The sequence below is a fragment of the Cryptomeria japonica genome, chromosome 9 (assembly GCF_030272615.1).
Source record: "Cryptomeria japonica chromosome 9, Sugi_1.0, whole genome shotgun sequence".
In the NCBI taxonomy this organism is placed as follows: Eukaryota; Viridiplantae; Streptophyta; class Pinopsida; order Cupressales; family Cupressaceae; genus Cryptomeria; species Cryptomeria japonica.
Window position 1 is genome coordinate 80961285 of NC_081413.1, and position 25047 is coordinate 80986331.

The following is a 25047-nucleotide window of genomic DNA, read 5'->3' on the forward strand; positions in this document are numbered from 1 at the left end:
ACCCTAATATCAAATGATCTGAAATGTCGACATTTAAAAATATTATACAATCACATCTATAAAAAAAAAAAAAAAAATCTTTCTAAGCAATTGGGCCAACTGAGAAGCATAATCTGACCTACTCTTATCCCTCGTTCTTATCGTTTACAGATCAACCATCCAAAAACATATAATAATTTTTTGCTAAATTATCGGAATGAACATTGTAAGACAATGATCGATCCATCAAAACCTTAACTAATCTTCATACATCATTGGCGTGAATTATTATTCTTTTCTGCATGAAGTGACGATGCAATAATTCATACATAACAATCAATGAAATTATGCTGCCCCGCAAGTTCTACTTTAATTTGTTTATAGAAACTTTTCTATTTCTTTTCTGTGATGTTGCCTGCAATTATCAAACTAGAGACGGGCTGTTAAGTAATCTTTACAGCCACGTATTGGCTGTTATTATATTCTCTAGCCCCCACTATCAACATCTTTCATCATATTTTCCATTATCTAAATACAACAACTACTTTGCTTGTTTGCGTGGAGACAGCCAGAAGAATCATGGAAATGAAAAGAGAATTGCAGTTTTCAACCATTATTAAAAAAGTACAACAGTCCAAACCATGATCATATCACAGTTATTGCTACTTACTGTTCTAGATAGACTTTGAATTATTTTACTGATCTAACCTCCACCAAGATGAAATGGGATTGGATCTATGGACGCTATCAGATTAAAGTTAAACACAACTGTGAAGACTAAGTCTTTTTTATTTCATTGTTTTTGTTTTCATGCCACATCACCTAGTAACTTTGCCGCTGATTATTTATATTTTGATTTAGTGGAGGCAGAATAATCATACAATACAATGTGCTGGACGTGACATTGAAGTTACAGAGAAAAGAGAAGCAGTATTGGTTATTTAGGGTTGTTGGGTTTTGGCGAAGATTGTAATTTGTTATAAGCAATCAATATTCATGACAACTGTCAGTGACTCTTATCATAATGTCACACAATCAAACCCATGGCAGTCTCCTGTGCCATACTTGTTTGGAGGTGTAGCTGCCATGTTGGCTCTTATTGCTGTTGCTTTTCTTATTCTTGCATGCTCCTACTGGAATCAAACCCAGGAAAGAAATGGATCAGATGATACCAAAGATGAGAAGGAGATTGTACAAGTGGATGATAAGGTGATGGTGATTATGGCTGGAGAAGAGAAACCCACCTACATAGGAAAACCAATCGCTGCTTGTGGAGAAATGAACGTGTGAGAGCCAGAGGTAACATTTCAAACTGTTTTGAAGTTTGGATTGCAGGAAAAATGTCTTAGATGAAGACATTTGTTGTTTGTATATCTCAACCTTGTGCTCTAATTGAATGTGATAGAGATCATTCTATGAGGAGAATATTCTTATGGGTAAACAACCCTTTTCTCTCTGTATATTCCATTTCTATAAATCTTCTGCCATTTTTCTTAAGGTTTTTTAATATCTATCTAGTTTTACAAGAAAATGTTGAATCTGGTTTGATAAATATTGTTGAGTGTTAAGATACATCGATCTAATGCGTCTGAAGACCCATTTTTATTGTAAACAACCGTACATTGACTACAATACTGAAAATGGATGAATTAATCTTGTACCTGCACCATACTTTATTGATTCTCCTTAGTTACTTTTATCATGGTAGATATGTTATAACTCTTCAGATTATCCCTTAACAGGGTGGAGGCTGTATATTGCATTTCAAAATATCTTCTTCCATTTTTCTTACGCGTTTTTTATCTGGTTCGATGAATATTGTTCCTAATTCATGTGACCCATTTCTATTGTAAACAACCAGTACATTGACTATAATACTGAAATACTGAAAATGGATGAGTTAATATTGTACTTGCACCATACTTTATTGATTTTGCCTAGTTAATTTACCATGGTGCATATTTTATAACTCTTCAGATCATCCTTCAATAGGGTGGAGGCTATTTCTTTTATTCTTATCATTTTCCCTCAAAATATCTCATTTCACATTGGCTCTGCAACTATTGATAAAGAAAGGGAAACCATTTTCATATACTTTGAGCTAGTTCAGTACAATATGCTAATAGAATCCCATGGTCATTTAAGTTAGAACACACAATATGTAAACCTTTACAAATTCTATAACGACGCCAATACACATCGGAATATCATGTAGTATGGGTTCACACTTGTCTTAGAATGACATGATGTTGAGTGAGAAACAACCACCCAAAAGAAGAGGGACTGAAATTGTTCTCAAAGATACCCGCATACTCTGCTTATGATGATACTTCTATAGATATGGTAGTGAATTTTCGTTCTTTTTTAAAGTGTTTGTAGGATATGCCACGTTACTTAAAGAAGAGGCTTTTCCGAATGTTTGTTTGAACATTAGTATTGGCATTAAAAATGATTGTCAGAAATAAGTTACAAGGAATGATTTTTTCTATTCTATTGGTGTTTATCAGTGGGCAGCTACTTAAATTGTATTTCAATGAAATAAACTACACGGAGTTTTTGTATGGAATCTTTGTTATCTAGTATAAACAGTAGCTAATCCTAATCCATAAATACATGCATTCACAATCCTACTGATACATTACTAATGGATTGTTTATGTTAGCATTAATTTTATATTATTAATAAACATTTTTAATGGTTTTTCTCTTACCACAGTAATATTTGAGATATTGAAAATTGTAAATTAATAAGCTAAAAAATAAAGAATGGTAAGAGCACTCCCACATTATTAGGATTTGGTGTTGTACAGTATTTGCCTAAAATGATTCATTATACCTAATGTTGTAGTCAAATAATTATTTAGTTGTGGTACATATAGAAAATGTGGTTTGCCACATTAGATAATTATTTGGGAGACACATGTAAAGTTGTACTCTAATATTGGGTTAATTATTTTATGTGTGTGGAAGACATGATAATTATATAATATTTGGAGAAGGATATTTCAAAAAAGAAATGTTTAGTGGTTAAGGTTGGTTGGTTGAGTGAGATGTCATATTATTGAGTCTTTTTGAGGAGTGCATATGGGATCTATGGATTAATGCTTGGACAAATGGAGGATGTATTGGAGAGGATTGATATTTTAGAAGTATTCATTGTAACTATGAGTAGTACATCTATTCTTTATTTGTTGAAAAATGGATAGAGTATGGATGCTTTTGGAGGATATTCTTTTCTCTCTTGAGGCTTTTGTCTAGGGTATGTTATGTTTTATTTTGTGGCTCGTTTATTTTATCCATGCATTGTGGTTATCTTGTAACCCTATATGCATTCTTTTATCTCATGGGGTTATGTAGGTAATGGATTAAATGAATTAGGTTTTGTTGAAATATTTTCTAACACACATCCATAGTCACATAACACACTAGTTCAGCTTGGAGAAAACCTAGAAGGGTAGAAATGTAATGCCCACCAAAATACCCTAGAGGAATATACTAACTAGCATGCTAATAGAGAAAAAAAAAATTTAACATCACTTAATACAACACATTCCACTAACTACTCATGCATTTAACATCTAGTAACAAGATATACAATTAATCATCATGAACATAAACTTAAAAGAATAATCATAATAACTCGTTACACAAGCATAAATAAACACAACTCCACAATTATTCTTCCCTAGGGTATCTCAACATCATTACCTAATCTACCCATAGAGCATAATCACATCAAGAATATACCATCATAAGCATAACATCATATTACTACCATAACCAAATGCATTCCAATTCAACTAACATTATGTATTTTCACGCATATATTTATATCTATATGAACATTCACTACTTTATCTATCTTGAATGCAAATCCCATTAAACCCTTATGATTCATTCTATGAGCACCAATCCAAATTTTATTAATCCGAATCACTTATTCAACATCCTAGCATCATATTTCCATTTCTAATGCTCACACCAGATGAGCTAGTGAAAGACTAAGTTTCCTTAGGTGCATGAGATCAAAGTTATACACCGGATTAGCCGGGTAGACATGATGAGTTGCCAATACCAAGAAGGAAGGATATGTTTGTCACTTTGACAAAATAGTTAATAGGAGAATCGGTCAAGTGATGAAGAAAGCAAGGTTGAGCAGATGCAGATAGATGGAGGTTGTTGAAGGTTGATGAAATGGTGTCATCAAAGTGGTTACCAGTAAGTATGTCAACCAATAAGATGACAAAGTGCAAATGTAGAAGGTTCCCATCTATTGAAGATGTGCATGAGGTAGGTTGGCAAGTGTGCTGACCAGTTCAAGTGTTCCATTGGAAGAGAAGCAAAGTGCAAGGTTGAAGGGAGACTAGTTAGGGTAAAACCCACAAGGTTTGTGACCCGGTAGATGAACCCGGTTGTGTGCCTGGTCGATGATCTTGTCTAGACCGACATAGAAGGCCCAACAAAGGTGGAAGTAGACAAAGGGGCCACGTGGAGTTGAAGTGGCATGCATGCATAGGTCGGTGTGGTGTGTCTGTGAGGTCATTGGCAGTTGGTCCAACATTTAAAGACGACTACAAAGCTTAGGGAAGGATGGTAGATGATTGCGGCTCGAGATCAAGGAAACAACAGAGATCCAGTACAGATTGATCTTTCAAATTGAAGTGGGTGAAGGAAACCACATCATATACGTGATTGATCAGACAAAATGCTGAAAATCATGCCACGGACAGCTAAAGATAGAAGACGTGCATTGAAAGGTAAAGAGTATGGTGATTCTGATTGATGAGTTGTATGCCATCAATCAAGGACATCAGATCTAATCGGATATGATGTGCCACGATGATCAGAGATCAGATTGGATACAGATTCAGTTCATGGTGGAAAACCTAGCACGCAAATGTTTGAACTCACCTTTAGGCAGGAAAATCTAGCTATAAGAGTGTGAATCAAATATGTAAATGGTGTTGCTGCATGAGTGAGAAAAAAAAGATAGCCAACCAATCAAGTGCTCAACGAAAATAAGAGAAGAGACTAAGTGCGTGAGAGAGAATTGGATTGAAGAGTTCAATCGGCAAGAGTGAGGCAACTAGTAGCTTGCCATTAAGTCTGATAGAGGAGTATATCGCTGGTGACTAAACCAGAAAAGAAGAGTCACAGAAATTGTAGAGAAGGTAAGCAGAGAACCGACAAAAATTAGATAATAGAAAACTGATTGAAAGAAGAAGACTAGTGGTGGCTAGCAGTAGTGTGATCAAAGAGCAGTGAGTAGAGAGTAAGAAGAAGAGGTTGAACTCGTAAGGGTGCAACAAAGAGTAAGCTGCATCAAGAGATAAGGTTGCGGCAAAGAAGGTGAGTAGAGAACCGATAGAGAATTAGATAGAGGAGAACTGGTGAAGAGACTTGCATAAGCCTTACTAAGTTCTTTTGTAACAAGACTATTAATTTTGTAATTGATTATGTTCATTCTAGATCACTGAGTTAGAGCTCGGTGTTGGGGTTGGTGCCCTAAAATCAAGGGTTGGTTTTCCTTGGGTTGGTGCCCTAAAGCAAGAGTGGTACTCTTTGGGTTGGTGCCCTAAATGTTGTAACCGAGGTTTTCATTGTGAGGAAAGATTGGAGCATTAGTCTCCAGCAGCACTTCTCACTGAGGTTTTTCCCATCTTGGGTTTTCCTCGTACATCTTGTGTTATGAGATGTCCCTTTTATGTGTGGTTGTATTTGTGTTATCCTTCCATCTAACAGGTATGTCTGCTTTATGTTAGATTGGTTAACCGGTATACACACATAGGATAGAAAAGGGCTAAGTTTGGAAATCATTGATTCATCCCCCCCCACCCTCTCAGTGGCATCTTGTGTTCAAAAATTGGTATCAGAGTCTGGGTTCTCGGTTGATAAGCTTTCACTAGCTTGGATAGATTCTGATATTTGAACACAATGGTTTGTTTAGTGTCAACCCCTACTCCAGTTTTTGATGGTTCAAATTATTATATTTAGAGTTATAGTATGGAATTCTAACTATCATCTTTAGGGTTTGATGTGTGGATGTCGGTTGTTAATGGTTGACCTAGTAAAGTCAGTCCTCCCACTGATTCAGATGCAGGAAGATGACATCAGTGTAATGATGTAGCAATAAAGGCTATACTTTGTGGATTATCAGATGATGTTTCATCAAAGGTGGACAAATACAAATTGGCAAAAATCCTATGGGATAGATTAAAGAAGCTCTATGGAAATGAGCCTACCATTGCAGAACCAGTTTGTGAAGATATGATGAGAAATGCAATTCATGTGTCTATAGGTGATGAATCCTGATCTGTTAGCAGCAACAACAATAATGTTAGGGTTTCAAGAAGATCCGAAGCAAATATGAACTAACAATTATATGCAGATCTAAATACAAAAGATAAAGGAATAAAACAGGACACAGATAACATAGATATTTAATGTGGTTCACCCAGAATGGGTTACGTCCACCATACATAGTCATCCTATCTTCCTTATTATCCAGCAAAATAGTACATAAACCTCTCTATGCCTTAAGCATCCCAACCGCTTATAACATGCATTTTTAGGGCAACAGACAAAATCGGCCTTTTTAGGGTTTTATTACAATGTTGGTTTTCATCAACAAAAAATGTCCAAAAAAAATTTTCTCGGGGGCTATCGCTCCCGAACCCCGCAGTGGGCTACCACCCACTTTCCTGGGGCCCAACCCGACCCCACACCCTGGAAAGAATACATGCTGAGTGTTCAGTACTTTGCTGATCAGTTGCCACATATCAAAAATCTTCCACTTGGAGACTGATACTAGATGACACCACTATACTTCCAGCATCTGTTGGATAAAACACTGGGACTCGACTGGTATAAATTTCACAATTATCAATCAAGAAGACCAATAGAAACTGATGAAGAAATCAACTTCTCATGTGGAACTGCCTTCATGAACATATCGACAGGATTCTCACTTGTGTGAATCTTCTCAAGCCATAACTGACCCTCCTCCAAAATAGTCCGGATGAAGTGGTACCTGATTTGAATGTGCTTTGTCCTTTGAATGAAAAGCAGAGTTCTTTGCAAGATGAATGGCACTCTAGCTATCACTATACAATGGGCAATCCTCATGTGTTTGACCCAGTTCCTCCATAAAATATTGTAACCAAATCATCTCCTTGTTGGCTTCTGTAGCAGAAACATACTCAACTTTAGTGGTTGAAAGTGCAACAACCTTTTGCAGCCTAGGAATCCAACTGACTGTAGTTCCCCCTATAGTAAAAACATACCCTATAGTACTCCTTCGTGAATCAATATCCCCTGCCAGATCAGAGTCAACAAATCCACTCAGAGCAGCATTAGATCCTTTGAAACATAATGCCTTCATAGTAGTTCCTTTCAAATACTAAAGAATCCATTTCATAGCATTCCAAAGTTCCATACCTAGATTACTCATAAACCTGCTCACAACTCCCCCTGCATGTGAAATATTTGGCCTTGTGCAAACCATTGCATACATCAGACTGCCAACAACTGATGAATACGGGATGTTAGACATTTTATTTACCTCTTCCTGTGCCTTTGGGCACATCTCCTTAGTCAATTTGAAATAACTAGCCAAATGTGTACTAACTGCTTTTGCATCCTACATGTTAAATCTTTTCAACACCTTCTTTATATACTCGCTTTGAGACAAATTCAAGGTTCTATTTTTCCTATCCCGTGTAATCCTCATACCAAGAATTTGCTTAGCTGCACCCAAATCCTTCATAGCAAATGACCTGGCTAATTTCTATTTAAAATCATTTATGTGTTGCATGTTAGACCCAACAACAAGCATGTCATCAACATAAAGCAACAGGATAATATAACTGCCATTATCCAATCTCTTAAAATATACACAATGATTAGAATAACATCTATGATAACCGTGTTCAACCATGAACCTATCAAATTTTAAATACCATTGTCAGGGTGCTTTCTTTAGGCCATACAAACTTTTCTTCAACCTGCACACCAAGTTCTCCTTACCTTTGACCTCATATCCCTATGGTTGCAACATGTAAATCCATGGAGAAAAGCTATTTTGACATCGAATTGTTCAAGATGTAAATCATTTGCAGCCACAAGACTAAGTATAGTTCTAATTGAAGTCATTTTTACAACTGGAGAAAATATTTCATCATAATCTATACCCTTTTTCTATGCAAAACCTTTTACCACAAGTTTGGCCTTATATCTTTTGTGACCTCCTTCCTCCTCCTTCAGTCGATAAACCCATTTGTTAGGCAAGGCTCTTTTTTCTGCAGGTAAAGGGACTAAGTCCCAAGTCTTATTTTTCATCAAGGAGTCCATCTCCTCTTTCATGCCTAGCTCCCACTATTGTTTGGCATCCACCTGCATTGCTTCTTCATATTCTTCTGGTTCACCAGAATCAATTAATAAAATAGAATACAAAGAAGGAGAAAATCTTTCAGGGGGTCTACTTGACCTTGTAGAACGTGTAACACTTGAAAGAGTTTGTGGGACAATCTATTATTGCTGAGCATCAGGAACCTGTGGCATTTCATTTTCAGGAATCTCATCCAACACCACATATTCTTGTTTGTCCTGTTCATGCTTCTTTTCCTGCATCTGTTCTTTATACATAATCTTCTCATTGAATATAACATCTCTACTTCTAATCATTTTCTTATTTTCAAAATCCCATAACCGATAGCCATATTCATCTATCTCATATCCAATGAAGGTACATTTCTGAGATTTAGTATCAAGCTTGGTTCTGTTTTCTTTATCAACATGGACAAAACCTTCACAACCAAAGGTTTTCAGAAAAGAATAATTTACCTTTTTACCAGTCCATGCCTCCTCTAGAATACCACCATCCAAAGGGGTTGAAGGTCCTCTATTTATCAAGTAGATAGCAGTACACACAACAACTACCCAAAAATGTAAGGGCAATCCAACATGCAATCTCATGCTCCTCGCGCATACCATGATAGTCCTATTCATTCTCTTTGACAAACAATTTTCCTATGAAGTTCCTGGAACTGTCTTCTGCTTCTGAATCCCATTTAAGGAGAAGTAATCTTCAAATTCTTTGTTGCAATACTCACCTCCATTATCCGATTTGAGACACTTTAACTTTTTTCCTATCTCATTCTCAACCAAAGCTTTCCATTTCTTAAAAGTTTCAAAAACATCTGATTTTTGTTATAGGAAATATACCCATGTTTTTTTGGTTGAGTCATCAATAAAAATAACATAATAACAAGAGCCACCAAGAGATGATACCTGAGCCAGTCCTCATACATCTGAATGCACAAGCTCTAATTTCTCACTCTTCTTCTCTTTCCCAACCTTGAGAAATCTAACTCTTTTCTGTTTACCATAAACACAGTTTTCGTAGAACTCTAAATCAATCTTCTTTAGTCCTGGCAATAGAATTTTGGAGTGAAGGATTTTCATCCCTTTCTCACTCATGTGCCCAAGCCTATGGTGCCACATTATCGAATTTGTTCTTGCAACATCTATTGTTGTTGTCCCTGCAGTAACTTTATCTGTAGTAGCTAGGGTAGAGTAAGTGTTACCGGTACACAGATATAATGTGCCTACCTTTGCAGCTTTAGCTACTACTAATGATCCTTTAGTGACCTTCCAAATACTGTCTGAGAAGGTAACTATGCAACCTTCACTACCTAGTTGCCCTGTAGAAATTAAATTTCTTCTTAAATTAGGAACATGTCTTACCTCCTGCAGAAACTAGTCATTTCCATTCTGCAACTTGATCTTTATCTTTACTTTTCCAACAATTTGATAGGGCTCATCATCACCAAAATATACCTGTCCAAAATCGCCTTCAACATAATCTAGAAAATATTTTCTATGGGGTGTAGCATGAAATGAAGCCCCAAAATCTATTACCCAAGAATCATTAACATTATCCAAACATAAGATTAAAGAATCTTGTAAAGTATTACTTGAAATATTATCTTCCTTACTGTCATTTTCATTTTTGTCTCCTTCTTTGTTTTTCCAAGACCAACAATATTTCTTTAGATGACCAGGCTTTCTGCAGTAACAACAATCTTTCTTTCCACTAGATTGAAAGAGTCCTTTCTTTGACTTCCCTCATGACTTCTCATTCCCAAGGCCTTTTTCTCTTTCCTTTGATCTTCCTCTGTTCTCCACATTCAAAATACTACTTGATGATGTTGGAGTCTTACCTGTGCTTTTCCTTGGCATTTCCTCGCTTAGGATAATACCAACAAGATCATCAAATACCAAAGTATTTTTACCAGAGACAGAGTTACTTCCAGCCATAACCAAGTTATTTCAGCTTTCTGGCAAAGAACATAAAATCAAGAGAGCCCTAACTATAATACCCTAAAAATGGTCATCTAAACCATGGGCCCCTAATCTCGATAACATCACCAATGTCCTAACCAAAGGCAATTAAATAAATCTTGAGCACATAATTAATTTCTTTAATCATCAAATGTCGCATGGCAAAATTAATCAACCAATTAATTAAATCATTCCTAGAAAATCATTTTAAACAATTATCTTATTTATTTTATTAAATATCCTATCATATTTAATTAAATAAATCAATATGCCATAAATATTCAAAAAATGAAACAAATCAAGAAAGAGGAATTGGAAATTATGAGCATAAATCTTCAAAAATGGAAATAAAAAAAGGAATTAATTGACCAAAAAAGAATTTAAAATTTGAGAAAAGAAAACAATTGGAGATAATCTTGAAAAAAACAAATTAAAAATTGATAAATAATCTCAGAGAAAACAATTAAAACAATTAAATCTTAAAATTGAATGAAATAGAGAATAAATCAGTTTTTCTTGATTTTAATCTTAATTTTAGTTCAATTTCCTTTAAAACTGAGAAAAGCATCCAATCACATCAATTCACCTGGATTGTGCTTCCTCTTGGAAAATCTTGACTGCTCATCATCATTTGATCTCAGCCTTTGGTTTCTTTATGAATTTTCTATAAATTTAGGCTCATCTCTCATTCAAAGAAGGCTGGAGAATATATTGTTATTATATTGTTTTTACTCTAGACTCATTGAGATATATTGCATATTTATTGTTTCATATTGATTAAATAATTTAGCTTAATATTGCTTAAATCTTGTTAGATTAAATATTGCATCCATCTAGCATTCATCATGCTCATATAGATAAAATCCTTCGTCTTGATGTTGTCTAGTCACTGGTATTGCTAAATAATCCAAGAGCAATCTTATACTCGCATCTTTCAGAAGGAAATGGGTCTATTTGTAATGGTTTGCTATTCATTGATTATATCTGATTAACCATTCATGTAATGACTTGATTGAAGTGTTGTGTCTTGCAGATACAAATTCTTAGTCTACTTTTCACACACACATTTATGGCGCCCACCATGGGGCAGAAAACTATTTTTTCAGCCTCAAAATCATTTTTGTTTATCTACAGGTTTCATCCATACAACCTCTACGAAATATCGTACGATCAGTTTCACTACATCGTACGACATTATATTGACGCCTGCAATTTCTCGTACGAAATAAGATCATATCCTTTACATTGTCATACGAATCATAATATGTACTCGTACGACATACTAATTCTTTTATACTCTGTCATTCTATGTTGATTTCTAACTATACGACACACTGCTTATGCTATCTTTTGTCGTTCTATGTTGATTTCTGGCTCGTACGACACATCGCTTATGCTATCTTTTGTTGTTCTATATTGATTCCTAACTCATATGATAAAAGCATTTTGTCATTCTATTTTATAAAGATTGTCATACGATTCTGTGTTCTGATAGATTAAAAATAGATTACCTTTCAGGTTTTTTTTCTTAAATTTTGATTATGCTAATGCTGACCTTGAATTGTCTTCTGTCTGCCTGAGATTTTTACAACCTAACCAATTTCTTGCAGGATGCTTGTCAAAGAATAAAAACAACATGACTACTCATGTGTTGTTTTTGCAGGTTGCCTAAAGAGAAAATCGACCAAATATCGTGTATTCTTTAAATTCATTTTTAGGCACTTAAATTGCTATCTGGTTAATGAACAAATTTGTCTTTTGTGTTTTCAAAAAAATCTAAGAGGTAGGAGAGTATGCTCTTGTCTTTTACAGAAAATCAAAAATCTAGACCCTTGAAGCTTTTTTCTAAGTTTTGAGATTTTTGTACCTTTAGCGGGCCTGTCAAAGTGGGAAAAAGTAATCACCCTATGAGAACGACCCAAGTGAGTACAGCTGGACCTGAGCATTCCAACTCATTATAATAAATAGGTCTCTGGTGATTAAAGTCTCAGAGGATGGGATTATTTGAGTTTTCTCTTTGAGATCTCTCATATCGAGCATTTTGTAGGGCCTCACAATCTCAGTCATGTTTACGTGACTACAACTTGTTTTGGGACCTTGTTGGGTTATAGGCCTCAATCATGCTTGCGTAACATCAAGGGGTAATTTCAAAAAGAATTCCTGACTAAGAACTATAAGATAGAAGCTACCCAATTCACCTCCGAAAGGCTGATAATTTTTGTGCAAGAGAGATAGTAACTCTCCCAAGACACTTGCCATATCGTGCCCCCATTAGCATTTGGAGTCGGCTAATACGGTGTTGAGAATCTATTGTGTGAGACTCAATGGTCGTATTCTGATTAGCTATTGGGTGTGTACCTAAGTCAGCAAGCAAAGGTTTTCTTCTCTAAGCCAACTTCCATAGGGTTAGTGTGTTGTGATTGAATTATTATATATCTTGCATGTTTTCTGTGTTTTCATCCTCAAAACTGAAAAATGAAATACTAAAACTGGAGAAAACAAATCAACAAACTCAGTGATCAAAACTCTGTCTGTGTCACGAAATAGCCCATCCTAGTAAAAAAAAAATCAGTCCATCTCATAATTGGTTATACTCAGTTATCATACTCAGCCATTGGAAAACCCAGAATTCTTAGTCTCTGCTCTATGAACAGTCGTACGAGTCTGGTAAATTATCATCTTGCACCATATCCTGTGTCATACGAGTCTACTAAATTGTCATCCTAGGGTCAATCCTCTATCGTATGAAACCCAACAGTCTGTTGTTTCAAGCCAAATCCTGTGTCATACAAGACATAAATGAATAGAATCATTTGTTGTCTAAGACCTACCCATTTGTCGTACGGTACTAGGCAACAACTCATACGAAACAGAATTGTTTTCATCCTAAAGCTGTTATACTGTCATACAGTCTCAAAAATTCTGTCGTACGAGTCTCTGATTTTTCCAGTCTAGAACAGTCAAACCTATCGAAAATAGTTTACAGTGAGCCTAAAACGAGTTATCACCTTGCTGAGCATAAACAACCTTGATAGTGTACCTCTGCCGTTGTGTTGCATGATTTTGTCGATCATCTTTTAAGCTAGTCCAAACAATATCTTATCAAACCTAAGTTAACTTAGATAACATCTTACATAGGATAGATCATTCCTGAAACTAGACAAGATCTTAGTTACTTCTCCTAAATCGCTACATTAAATGAACTACTAGCTACAATTTGATCTTGACTTCTGCAACACATTTAGCTCTCGATTTTGTCAGTTGTAAATGCCTATTCAAACTAGAAGCTCTTCTAACTTTTTTTGACAAAAGTAAGAATCTCATGGATACCTTAGCTCCAATTCCCATGGTTTCCTATGTTCAAATGCTTCAAGATATAAAGGAAAAAATATATGACATGGAAATCCAACAAAATAAATCAATGAATCCATGTGAAAAACAAATGTATGATATCAAGTGTGAGAAACTTCAAGAAGTGCTAAAACGATTATGTGATTTGACAAGCAAATACCAACAAATGATTGACAATCAAAAGACAAATCTCAAACAAGCTCATGAGACACCTTCACCAAGACAAAAAGACATTTATTCCCTAGATAGATAATTTACACCTTTGGGGCAATCTATTGAGTCAGCTTTGGAAGAGCTTCTTAAGACCAATCTTATCATATTGCCTAAAAAGACCACATGGGGATGTGCGGTTTTGATTAGTTACTGTGTATATCATAGGCATAACAAACATAAGACTTCAATGTGTATATAATTAAAACATAAGATTCAAGATCTCCTTGATGATGGTGTCATTGAAATTCAAGATCCTAATGACTCACCTAAAGAAAAAGAAGGAACTACTTCTAAGCATAATCAAAATCAAGAACCTATGTCTAGAAAGGCTCCACATGTGGCCTCCATCCCTTCCATGATGTCTCCATCTCCTTCAAACATTGAAACTTCCCATGTTGACCTTCAAGGGCTATCTCCTATGGAAATCCAAGTTAATACCAATATTGATACAAGTTCCTCTAAAGATTTAAAAATCCCAGATCCTATGCCATCATACACTTCAACTCCAAACGTACCCACTCCAGAAGGCCCTTTCCAAAATGCTTCCCCATCATGCCAAAATATGAAGACCTTCCAAGAATCTCCTACACCTATGCAAAATCCTATCCCTTCCTTAGAAGTGACTTCATGTCAAGAGGATAATCTGAAAAATGAAGAAACAAGTTCTATCATAAATCAAGATCAAGACACCAAAACTCCTCAATCCCATCTAATGATTGAAAAAGATCCTACCTCCCTAAAATCCCATGATGATCCCCTTATACCTTTCCATTTCTTCCAAGATTACTCACTTCCATCTCAAGATCAAACCTTCCTTCCAAATCCCATTGCTACTCCACTTCCTAAGCAAGATCATGATGCCTCTTCCACCTTTTCAAATGATCCTATTCAAAATGAACAGTCAAACACCCTTCCTACTCTATCCAATGGTCCTCTTCCATGTCAAGATCAAAGTATCCCTTCAACTCCTTGTCATAATCCTCCATGTTCACCTCAAGAATCCATCATGCCTACAAATCCCCTTCATAATCCTATCATTCCTTGCATTCCACCTCCATCTCATAATGGACTCGTGTCTTGTTTCCAAAGTAATGTGTATCCTATAAGTCAAAATATTTATAAAGGCAAAGGGGTAGATCTCCACAAGCAAGAACCCCTCCATATTAAAGAAAGTGTTAAAGGTCATGGCCTCAAGGAAATTTCTCAAGATGTTTGTATCTCTCATAAATCCTACATTTCTCCAATTAAATCCAAATATACACTTTCTCCTTCGCTGCTTCCATCCATTCTAGGTCCCTATGTCCCTCCATCCCTTATGTAGGATCAACAAAGGCACACATCTTTGAGTACCTTCCATCCATCTAAAAGACCTCCATACCCTTCCTATCCATCCACACATTCTTCTCTCCCTCCAAGAAATTTGGATGCCAAGCATAAAAGTCATAAGTCAAGTAATCCACATATATTCAAGGATCAACATGTCCCATCTAATCAACATGTCAAAACAATTAAAAATGTGATCCAAAAAGAAAATGAAAAATACAAAATACCACAAAGGCCCACAAAGAAAGAAGAAAAGTCAAAAGTTATATGGGTTCCTAAAGCACTTGTACAAGCAATGCGCTCTAAGGAACTACAAAATCATGAAAAATAAAAAACCATGTTGATCCCTAAGCAGCTGATTGAAGCACAACAGTCTAAAGAAAAATCAAAATTGGCATCCAGAATTGTTGTTTCTCCATCCAAACCTTCAAATTCTATTCCTTCATCACCTCCTTCATCCATTTTGGGTTCTTATGCCCCAAAATCCATAACCTTTCCTCCATGCAAATCTCCAAATCTGAGATTCACTTCTCCTCCATATAATCACCATCCTTCAAGGCATGTGCCAATATTGATCTTTCTAGCATTTCCATTTATCCATACACAATTCTTCCAACATCCCATCCATTATCCAACACCTCTTTTTCACCCTTCCATCCCTCTTATCCAATCGTTTGCATAAGTCCTTGCCCTAGTTTCATTTCATTGCCCTGCCAACATCTTTGAGCATACCTTCATAGCCATAGTCTATTGCAACTCATATTCTAAGGGTACCAGCCAAAGCAGCGATACATTGGGGTCCTTCTTCCATCTCCTATCATGCATCCATTATCTTGCAAAAAAAAAAATAATGAAAAAGTGAAAAAAAAAAAATCAGAAAGAAAGAAGTAAAGAGAAATAATTTCGTCCATGAGTGAAAACCACTTCTTGTGGCACCTTGGGCAAGTACTATGATGAAAACCTGGCAAACAGGCATCTGCGTAATCCATTATCCTTTTGCACTTTACACTGGGGGCAAGTTAAATCCATGTACATCCATCTGTTATCCTTCTTCCTCCATTATCCTTCATCCTTCATTATCCCTCATTTGTTTTATCTACATTCATATCCCTTTTCCATCTTTGATCTTGACAAGGTTAAGGATCCTTGTAGGCTTCATGTGTCCTATTTATTACACTTGATCCAGACCCTTTAGCTCCTATCCATTTCTTTCTTACATCCTTCATTACTACCTTTGATCTTGCTTATCCTATCTGCCTCCTATCCAAATCTATCCCTTGATCTTGATCAACAGATATGGACAAAATGTAAAAACATGTTTTCCACAAACCTTTTGACATGGCCACTTCTTTGGACCATATGGCTTCGTTACACTATATCCTTGCTTCACTGCGCTATATCCTTTCTTTACATCGCTAAAATCCTTGGTTTACATTGCTATATCTGGTCCCTATGCTTGGATTAATGTTGTGAGATAGTCCTTGAAAGTGTCCACCAGCATTCACTTATCCATTCATGTACTAAAAATCCCTTTTGCCTTGCTAGAGACTAGGGGCAAACATTAAAAAATCCTAAAAATTCTAAAATGTTTTGAACAAAATCCTAAAAATCAGAAAAAGGCCTGAAGAAATCCTAAAAATAAAAATAAAGTCCTGAAAATATCCTAAAAATCAGAAAAAGTCCTAAAAAAAATCCTAAAAATAAAAAAAAGTCCTGAAGAAATCATAAAAATCAGAAAAAGTCCTGAAGAAATTCAAAAAAAGAAAAAAAAGAAAAAGCAAACTAGAAGAAAAAAAAAAGAATCTCTGTCAAGTAGGTGAAAACCTAGTAAATAGGGGCCTCTTGCACTCAAGCGCTCCATCTATCAATGCAACATTGGCATTCCTACTTTCCTGCATATTTGCTTTCGCTTGTACAATTTCAGTCACTTTTGGGACATCTTGGTTCATTGGAACCCTCATGGCTTGAAACCGATCAACGTCCTAGTCTTAGGTTAATCAACCAAGCACATTACATGTCCTAAGTAGTATCAAACAAGTCATCTTTTTATCAGTGAAACCTGGTCATCCACTCTGAGTCAGTTACTTGTCTCCAGACTACTGAAGAGTTTTATCACTGAGTTAACAAGCAAAACAACATAACGGAAAACAATCACTAAAAAGTTTGAGCTATGAATGAAAATTTTCTTTGTGTGTTGTCTTTTATATTGGTTTTCGATTATTATCCCTCTGAGTAACTCGAGGAAGTCTATCTTGACTAAGAGGAGCAAGGATTGGGGGCATAATATCTTCTTTGTTTTCTGCTTGAAGGAATGATCCCAGTGATCTAGAAACATCTAAATTAGCTGGGTGTCTATGATAAGAGCCTTCACATCAAGGTGAAATTGCCTCACATACCTCGACTCCACTTATTTGAATGCTACAGGGAGGTTCCCATCATTTCTTTGTCTGTTTTGAGGGAATTTCTTTATTGTGCGATCCGGGTCCATGCGTAATCTGTCCAAGGATATGAACGAAAAAAGGGTCATTGCAGACAAGATAAATAATATTGCACATAAACAACAAGGAACTTTAATCTGCCTGCTATAATTGTAAAATGCTCAATGATGAAAATTAAGTTGTTCAAATCCAGTGACTAGATTTAGGTTGCATTTTGCATATCATTTTGCATTTCATTCTGCATCTTGTGAATTTAGAGTGATTTTGGTATGGTAATAATGATCTCCTTATTTTCTGAATGAGAGTTGGAAGCTTCATCATTTCTTAGCAAAGTGGTCTCTTTTCATCATTTCTCCGATCAAGTACTTGTGTTTTGAGATGTTTTGCTACATCCATGAGCATTTTTTATAGATTCATACATGTCATTATCATCCTCCATTTGCATTCATTTTATTGCATGGAAAAAAATAATAAAAAAAATTTGCATTACTCATTCACATTCATTTATTTGCATATGAAAAGAAAGAAAAATAGACATCCATATTCCATTTGCATTCATTCATCTATACTGAAAAGATATGCATACATATAGAATAAAGCATATAAACAGACATCTCATAATCAATCAACACAAGTATGATGAAATTAAATCAAGAGCTCGTAAATCGGTTGTCCTGAGTTCATTTTCAGGATCAAAATTGAAATTTGAGATCATTTTGGTAGTCAATTTCAAAATTTGGACCACTTAGTGTGCTTTTCGTCAAAAGCTCATTCTTTCTTCAACTTTGTGCTCAATTTCTCGCTAAATTTTCAAAAATTCCTCTGAATTAATTTGTGCTCAAAACAACCCTATCACCACTAAAAAATTGCCTATTATCATGCACCCTCACTATCTTTCGATTTCACTCTCGAGGGGGCATACTCGTGACCTTATGACCTCACATTCTTCAATGTCAAGAAAATTTTCAAATCTTCATCAAAAGTTGAGCAAAAATCTTTTTCAACTAAAGAAAATCAATCAAATAAGACCTCATCGCTAGGGGCATCTCAACTTCATCGCTTTATATCAAGTTGAGATCTCTCAATCATTTGAATCAAATCAATCTCTAGGGGCATATCAGTTTCATTGCTTCATATCAAGCTAATATTTGTCTTTGTCTGAATCAATCTCTTAACGTTAATCAGTTTCATCGCTTTACATCAAGCTGATTATTCGTTTAAACTCAATCAAGGATTTAAAGAGTTTCTTTGATCACACTCAATCTAAGCAGGTGTTCAGTATTCATTTCTTGATCAAGCTGAACAATTTATCATCATCGTATCTTGATCAATCAAGTTCAAGATCGATTTTTATCATCACTCGCTGTGTCTAGTTCAATCAAGTTCTAGATCAGTAAGATCTGCTTCTTGATCAATCAAGTTCAATTTTGGTATCTTTTGTTTTCTATCATTCCTAGTTCAATCAAGTTCAGGATTAGTATCACTTTAATCAGAATTCACTCAGCTTTGTCGCTTTGAAACAAGCTAAACACCTCGCTTTTCATCTAGTTCATGATCAATCAAGTTCAGAACTAGCATCTCCTAGACATCGCACATTCTTTGAACCAACATGCTGCTCGCACATTAATTCAAAGAGGGGCAAATGTAATACCCTAAAAATGGTCATCTAAACCATGAGCCCCTAATCTCGACAACATCACCAAGGTCCTAACCAGAGGCAATTAAATAAATCTTGAGCACATAATTAATTTCTTTAATCATCAAATGTCACATGGAAAAATTAATCAACCAATATTAATTAAATATTTATTTAATTAATTAAATCATTCCAAGAAAATCATTTTAAACAATTATCTTATTTATTTTATTAAATATCCTAGCATATTAATTAAATAAATCAATTTGCCATAAATATTCAAAAAAGGAAACAAATAAAGAAAGAGGAATTGGAAATTATGAGCACAAATCTTCAAAAAATGGAAATCAAAAAAGGAATTAATTGACCAAAAAAAAATTAAAAATTTGAGAAAAGAAATCAATTGGAGATAATCTTGAAAAAAACAAATTAAAAGTTGATAAATAATCTCAGAGAAAGCAATTAAAACAATTAAATCTTAAAATTGAATGAAATAGAGAATAAATCGGTTTTTCTTGATTTTAATCTTAATTCTAGTTCAATTTCCTTTAAAATTGAGAAAAGAATCCAATCACATCAATTCACCTGGATTGTGCTTCCTCTTGGAAAATCTTGACCGCTCATCATCATTTGATCTCAGCCTTTGGTTTCTTTCTGAATTTTCTATAAATTCAGGCTCATCTCTCATTCAAAGAAGGCTGAAGAATATATTGTTATTATATTGTTTTTGCTCTAAAGTCATTGAGATATGTTGCATATTTATTGTTTCATATTGATTAAATCATTTAGCTTAATATTGCTTAAATATTGTTAGATCAAATATTGCATCCATCTAGCATTCATCATGCTCATATAGATAAAATCCTTCGTCCTAATGTTGTCTAGTCACTAGTTTTGCTAAATAATCTGAGAGCAATCTTATACTCGCATCTTTTAGAAGGCAATGGGTCGATCTGTTATGGTTTACTATTCATTGATTATATCTGATTAACCATGCATGTAATAACTTGATTGAAGTGTTGTGTCTTGTAGATACAGATTCTTAGTCCACTTTTCACACACACATTTATGGCGCCTAGCGTGGGGCAGAAAACTACTTTTTCAGCCTCAAAATCATTTTTGTTTATCTGTAGGTTTCATCCATACAGCCTCTGCGAAATATCATACGAGCAGTTTCATTGCGTCGTACGACATTATATTGACGACTGTAGTTTCTTGTATGAAACAAGATCATATCCTTTACATTGTCGTACAAATCATAATATGTACTCGTACGACATACTAATTTTTTATACTCTGTCATTCTATGTTGATTTCTAACTCTACGAGACACTGCTTATGCTATCTTTTGTCATTCTATGTTGATTTCTAACTTGTATGACACACGACTTATGCTATCTTTTGTCGTTCTATATTGATTTCTAACTTGTACGATAAAAGCGTTCTGTCGTTCTATTTTATGAATATTGTCATATGATTTTGTGTTCTGATAGATTAAAAACATATTACCTTTCAAGATTTTTTGCTTAAATTTTGATTATGCTAATGTTGACCTAACCAATTTCATGCAGGACTCTTGTCAAAGAACCCATCAATCAAACATATGCCTGTCAAAGAATAAAAACAACATGACTACTGATGCGTTGTTTTTGTAGGTTGCCTAAAGAGAAAATCGACCAAATATCGTGTATTCTTTAAATTCTTTTTTAGGCACTTAAATTTCTATCTGGTTAATGAACGAATCTATCTTTTGTGTTTTCAGAAAAATCTAAGAGGTAGGAGAGTATGCTCTTGTCTTTTACAGACAATCAGAAATCTAGACCCTTGAAGCTTTTTTCTTAGTTTTGAGATTTGTGTACCTTTAGTGGGCCTGTCACAGTGGAAAAAAGTAATCACCCTATGAGAATGACCCAAGTGAGTACAACTAGACCTGAGCATTCCAACTCACTATAATTAATAGGTCTCTCGTGATTAAACAAATGCTTCATAAGAAATACCTTATTCAAAGCGGAGGGTTTCTCATACAACTTAGCTAATGTCACCATCAAATCTATAGTTGTTTTTGCTTATGTTATATTGAAGGCTACAGACGGTGCAAGGCACAATCGAATGGATCCCAGTTCCTTTCTATCTAAAATGTCCCACTCTTTATCTGACATTGTGGTAGCTTTCTTTGCCTTTCCTTCCAATGACCGCCACAAATCCTTTTGATACAGGTAATCCTCCATCTACATTTTCCATAACTGATAATTCTGGCCGTTAAACTTTTCGACCTTGAATTTGGAATCCTTCATTGCTCCCACTCAAATTTGAAAGTCCTGCCAATTTATAGAAAACCTCACTCTGATACCAATTTTTAGGGTTTCAAGCAAATCCGAAGCAAATATGAACTAATAATTATATGCAAATCTAAATACAAAAGATAAAAGAATAAAACAAGACACAGATAACACAGAGATTTAATGTGGTTCACCTAGAATGAGTTATGTCCACCATATATAGTTGTCCTATCTTCCTTATTATCCAGCAAAAACAGTACATAAACCTCTCTATGCCTTAAGCATCCCAGGCACTTATAAAATGCGTTTTTAGGGCAATAGACAAAATCAGCCTTTTTAGGGTTTTATTACAATGTCAGTTTTGATCAACAAAAAATGTCCAAAAAAACATTTCTCGGGGGCTGCCACCCCTGAACCCCCGCAACAAGCTACCACCCGCTTTCCTAGGACCCAACCCGGCCCATGGTGAGAATACGTGCTGAGTGTATAGTACTTTGTTTATCAGTCATCACATATCAACAAATAATACAAAAGGAACCCACCTCTTCATGACTCAAGAATCAAAAGATGAGAGACACACATCTGAGAATGATCATGCAAATCATTCCTATCGACAAGATGTGTTTGGCAGTGATAGTGAAGGTGAAGAAGAAGATGAAGAAGACGTTGATCTTGAAGAAGAACTTGTAAGTGCACTCAAAGAACTTAGTACAGAGGAATGAATACAAGTTATTCAAGAATGCTGCAGTTATGGAACAAAACCAGTTGATCAAATGCCTTGAAGAATCAGAGAAGTGTATCTCAAAATTCAAGACTCAATAAGAAGACACTAATGAGTGTCGATGTAATGATTTAGCATCTAAGCTAGAGGCCAAGAATAAAAGAGTATCAGTAGCTAGAAGGAGAAATGGAGAATCTTAGAAATGACCTTGAGAAATGTCAGGATGAGCTTAAGTTGAGAATCCGATTTGATGGCAGTAGTGATGCCTTGGATAAGATGCTAAAGAAACAAAAGCATTCCAAGGATACTAGAGGCTTAGAATGTGGTACCGATGAATGCTCCACCAGCAAGAATGTCCCCTATAATAACATTATGTTTGTCTCCTCAAATGGAGATAACAAGGGACAAACCTTCACTTCCCGAAATACTCCTCAGAAGAAGTTTGATCTAACCACTACCGGTGAAAACATGAAGCTAGGGATGAGAACTGGTGCTACAACAAGGAGAAACAATGCAGATCCCAAAGGAAAAGGGAAGATGGGAGAAGGAAACTTCATCGGAAATGAGAACATGAGAAGACAACAAAGAAAACCTCCTATCGGTAGAAGACAAGGAAATGATACCTCCCACAAGACAAAGAAAGAGTGGGAAAAGAAGAGATCATATGGAAGGACTATAGAATGTGGACAACCTAGGATCCCTTCCTAGAGAACCATAAATGGAGATACTAAATCGGTAAGACCTCCACAAGCATGGAAAAACAAATTTGTAAGTTATGTGCCCCCTTTCTCTGGTTATTGTTTTGCATGCAAAGAATATGGCCATAGGGTAGAAGAATACCGAATGAAGTCTACGAATAGACAGATTGCACTTCCTAGAGACAATATTGTTGTCTGGCGGAGGTGTAATGGTTTTGGCCATAAAAGTCATGATTGTAGAAGGATGAACGTGTAGTCATATGGCAACCGGTATAGCAGCTATGCTCAGTATGAAAATGGGTTTAGGGCATATGAGAGACAAAATGTTGCATGGAACAAAAGGAGAGGAGGTTTTTCTCCTACAAGATTAAGTGGTCCATCGATTCTAGTAGTTGGTTACAATAGCATGACCAGAAGAAGATTGTCAAACCTATTTGACTGAAGGTCCTCCAATCATTCATTTGGCATGAACATTGTTTGCTTCTATAGCAACGTCTTCGGCCATGAAGCAGAATCTGATAGAGCAAGGACCAATAAACAAAAGAAGGTAAGACCTGCTCCCAAGACTAAAAATGGGAAAAAGAATGAAGTCATGCAGGTGTGGAAGAAGAAGGAAGAAAGTAGAACCATGGATCGACATTATGCATTCAATGCATAGTTGATATCTCCTAAGGCTTAAAGGAGATGCATGACCTTAGGTGGAGTAGTACATTGACCATATCATTCACCCCCTTAGTAGAAAAGGACACATGAAAGAACATGTTGTTGTTGGTATGAAGGAAGGAAATGAGATGGCAAGTGTGTGTAGTGGATACCTAGGCTACACACCTATAGATGAAAGATGGATCACTACTATATGTGTCAATGGATGGCAAATTTGCAATTGGGATCAAATGCAAATTAACACAAGAAGGTAGGAGTTAGAGGAAGGTTCTCTGGTAGAGATGATGGACCAGGGCAGGAAACCGATATGTATACTAATCGATATCTGCAAGTTATGTAGGACAATAAGGTCTAGGATCATTGCATTAACTTTGGTAGTATGGATTGAGGTATTTATGTCTCAGGTGGTACTATAAAAGTCCTAAATGACATATGTTGGCCTAGTAGTTGATCTTGTATGCATGCATCCAGCTTTATGGGCTAACCGATTTGACTTATGACATGATAGTGATATCGTATGGCATTGCGTACATCTAGAATCATGTCATATGTTGTGGTGGGAATTGTAGAGCTGATATCATCAGATTGATCACATTTGCATAGCTCAATTGGTATAAGGGGTAGGTAGGCTTTGGTTTATAACCTAGCAAACAAATGAAAACCTGAGATGTATGACTTAGGGGGAGTTGACAGTCATGTTTTCTGATTTGTATCAAACTTGCTAGATACAAGGAGAGTTGTTTGCAAAGAGGGAGAGTTACCTACATAGGAGAACATATAGTTGGTATCGACAAAGATACAATTGGTATCAGTGTCATCTTCAAAACTTGATATCTGCAAATTGGGGTTAGAATAACTTCTGCATATCAAAGGGGAGATGATGCAGTCTAACCGGCAGGTAAGTTTTATTCACTGACACATGTTCCTTAAAATGGTTTTAGACTTGTATATGCATGTGTTTCTAGTTTGTATTTACACTTGGTTGCTGAGAAATTGGTGTCAGTTGGTGGTTGAGCCCTCCATCTCAAGTGTTGTGAATTGAGAGGTTGAAATTTACAATGGTCAAAGGAGGAAAAGCATCCGGTAGAGAAAAAGGTGGTTAGAAAAGTGCTAGTGCCCGATAGACACAAGGAGGAAAGAAACCCTAGCAGTTCCCTTTGCCATTGTTTTCAAAGAATAAGAGAGATTTTGTAGTATCCTACATACTAGTGTGAGAAGTTATGGAACACACAAAGGGGGAGATTGATTCTATAGTACTTCAGATACTACATGTGTTGACATCAATGCCAAAGGGGGAGATTGTTGATATTGTGTTGTCATTGATGTCAACCGGTATGAGAGATGTATGTGTAGTACTATTATTGATACATACAAGATGTGATGTCTTTGATGTAACCTAGCCTATA

The 25047-nt window shown here is 35.7% G+C and overlaps 1 protein-coding gene across 1 annotated transcript; it reads left to right on the forward strand.

The window, feature by feature from the left end:
- Positions 1-975: 975 nt before the first annotated feature.
- LOC131858285 (protein GLUTAMINE DUMPER 1-like) lies at positions 976-1269 on the forward strand. Its single transcript, XM_059211479.1, has one exon. It carries the CDS (start codon positions 976-978, stop codon positions 1267-1269), a length of 294 nt encoding a protein of 97 aa, XP_059067462.1.
- Positions 1270-25047: the final 23778 nt, after the last annotated feature.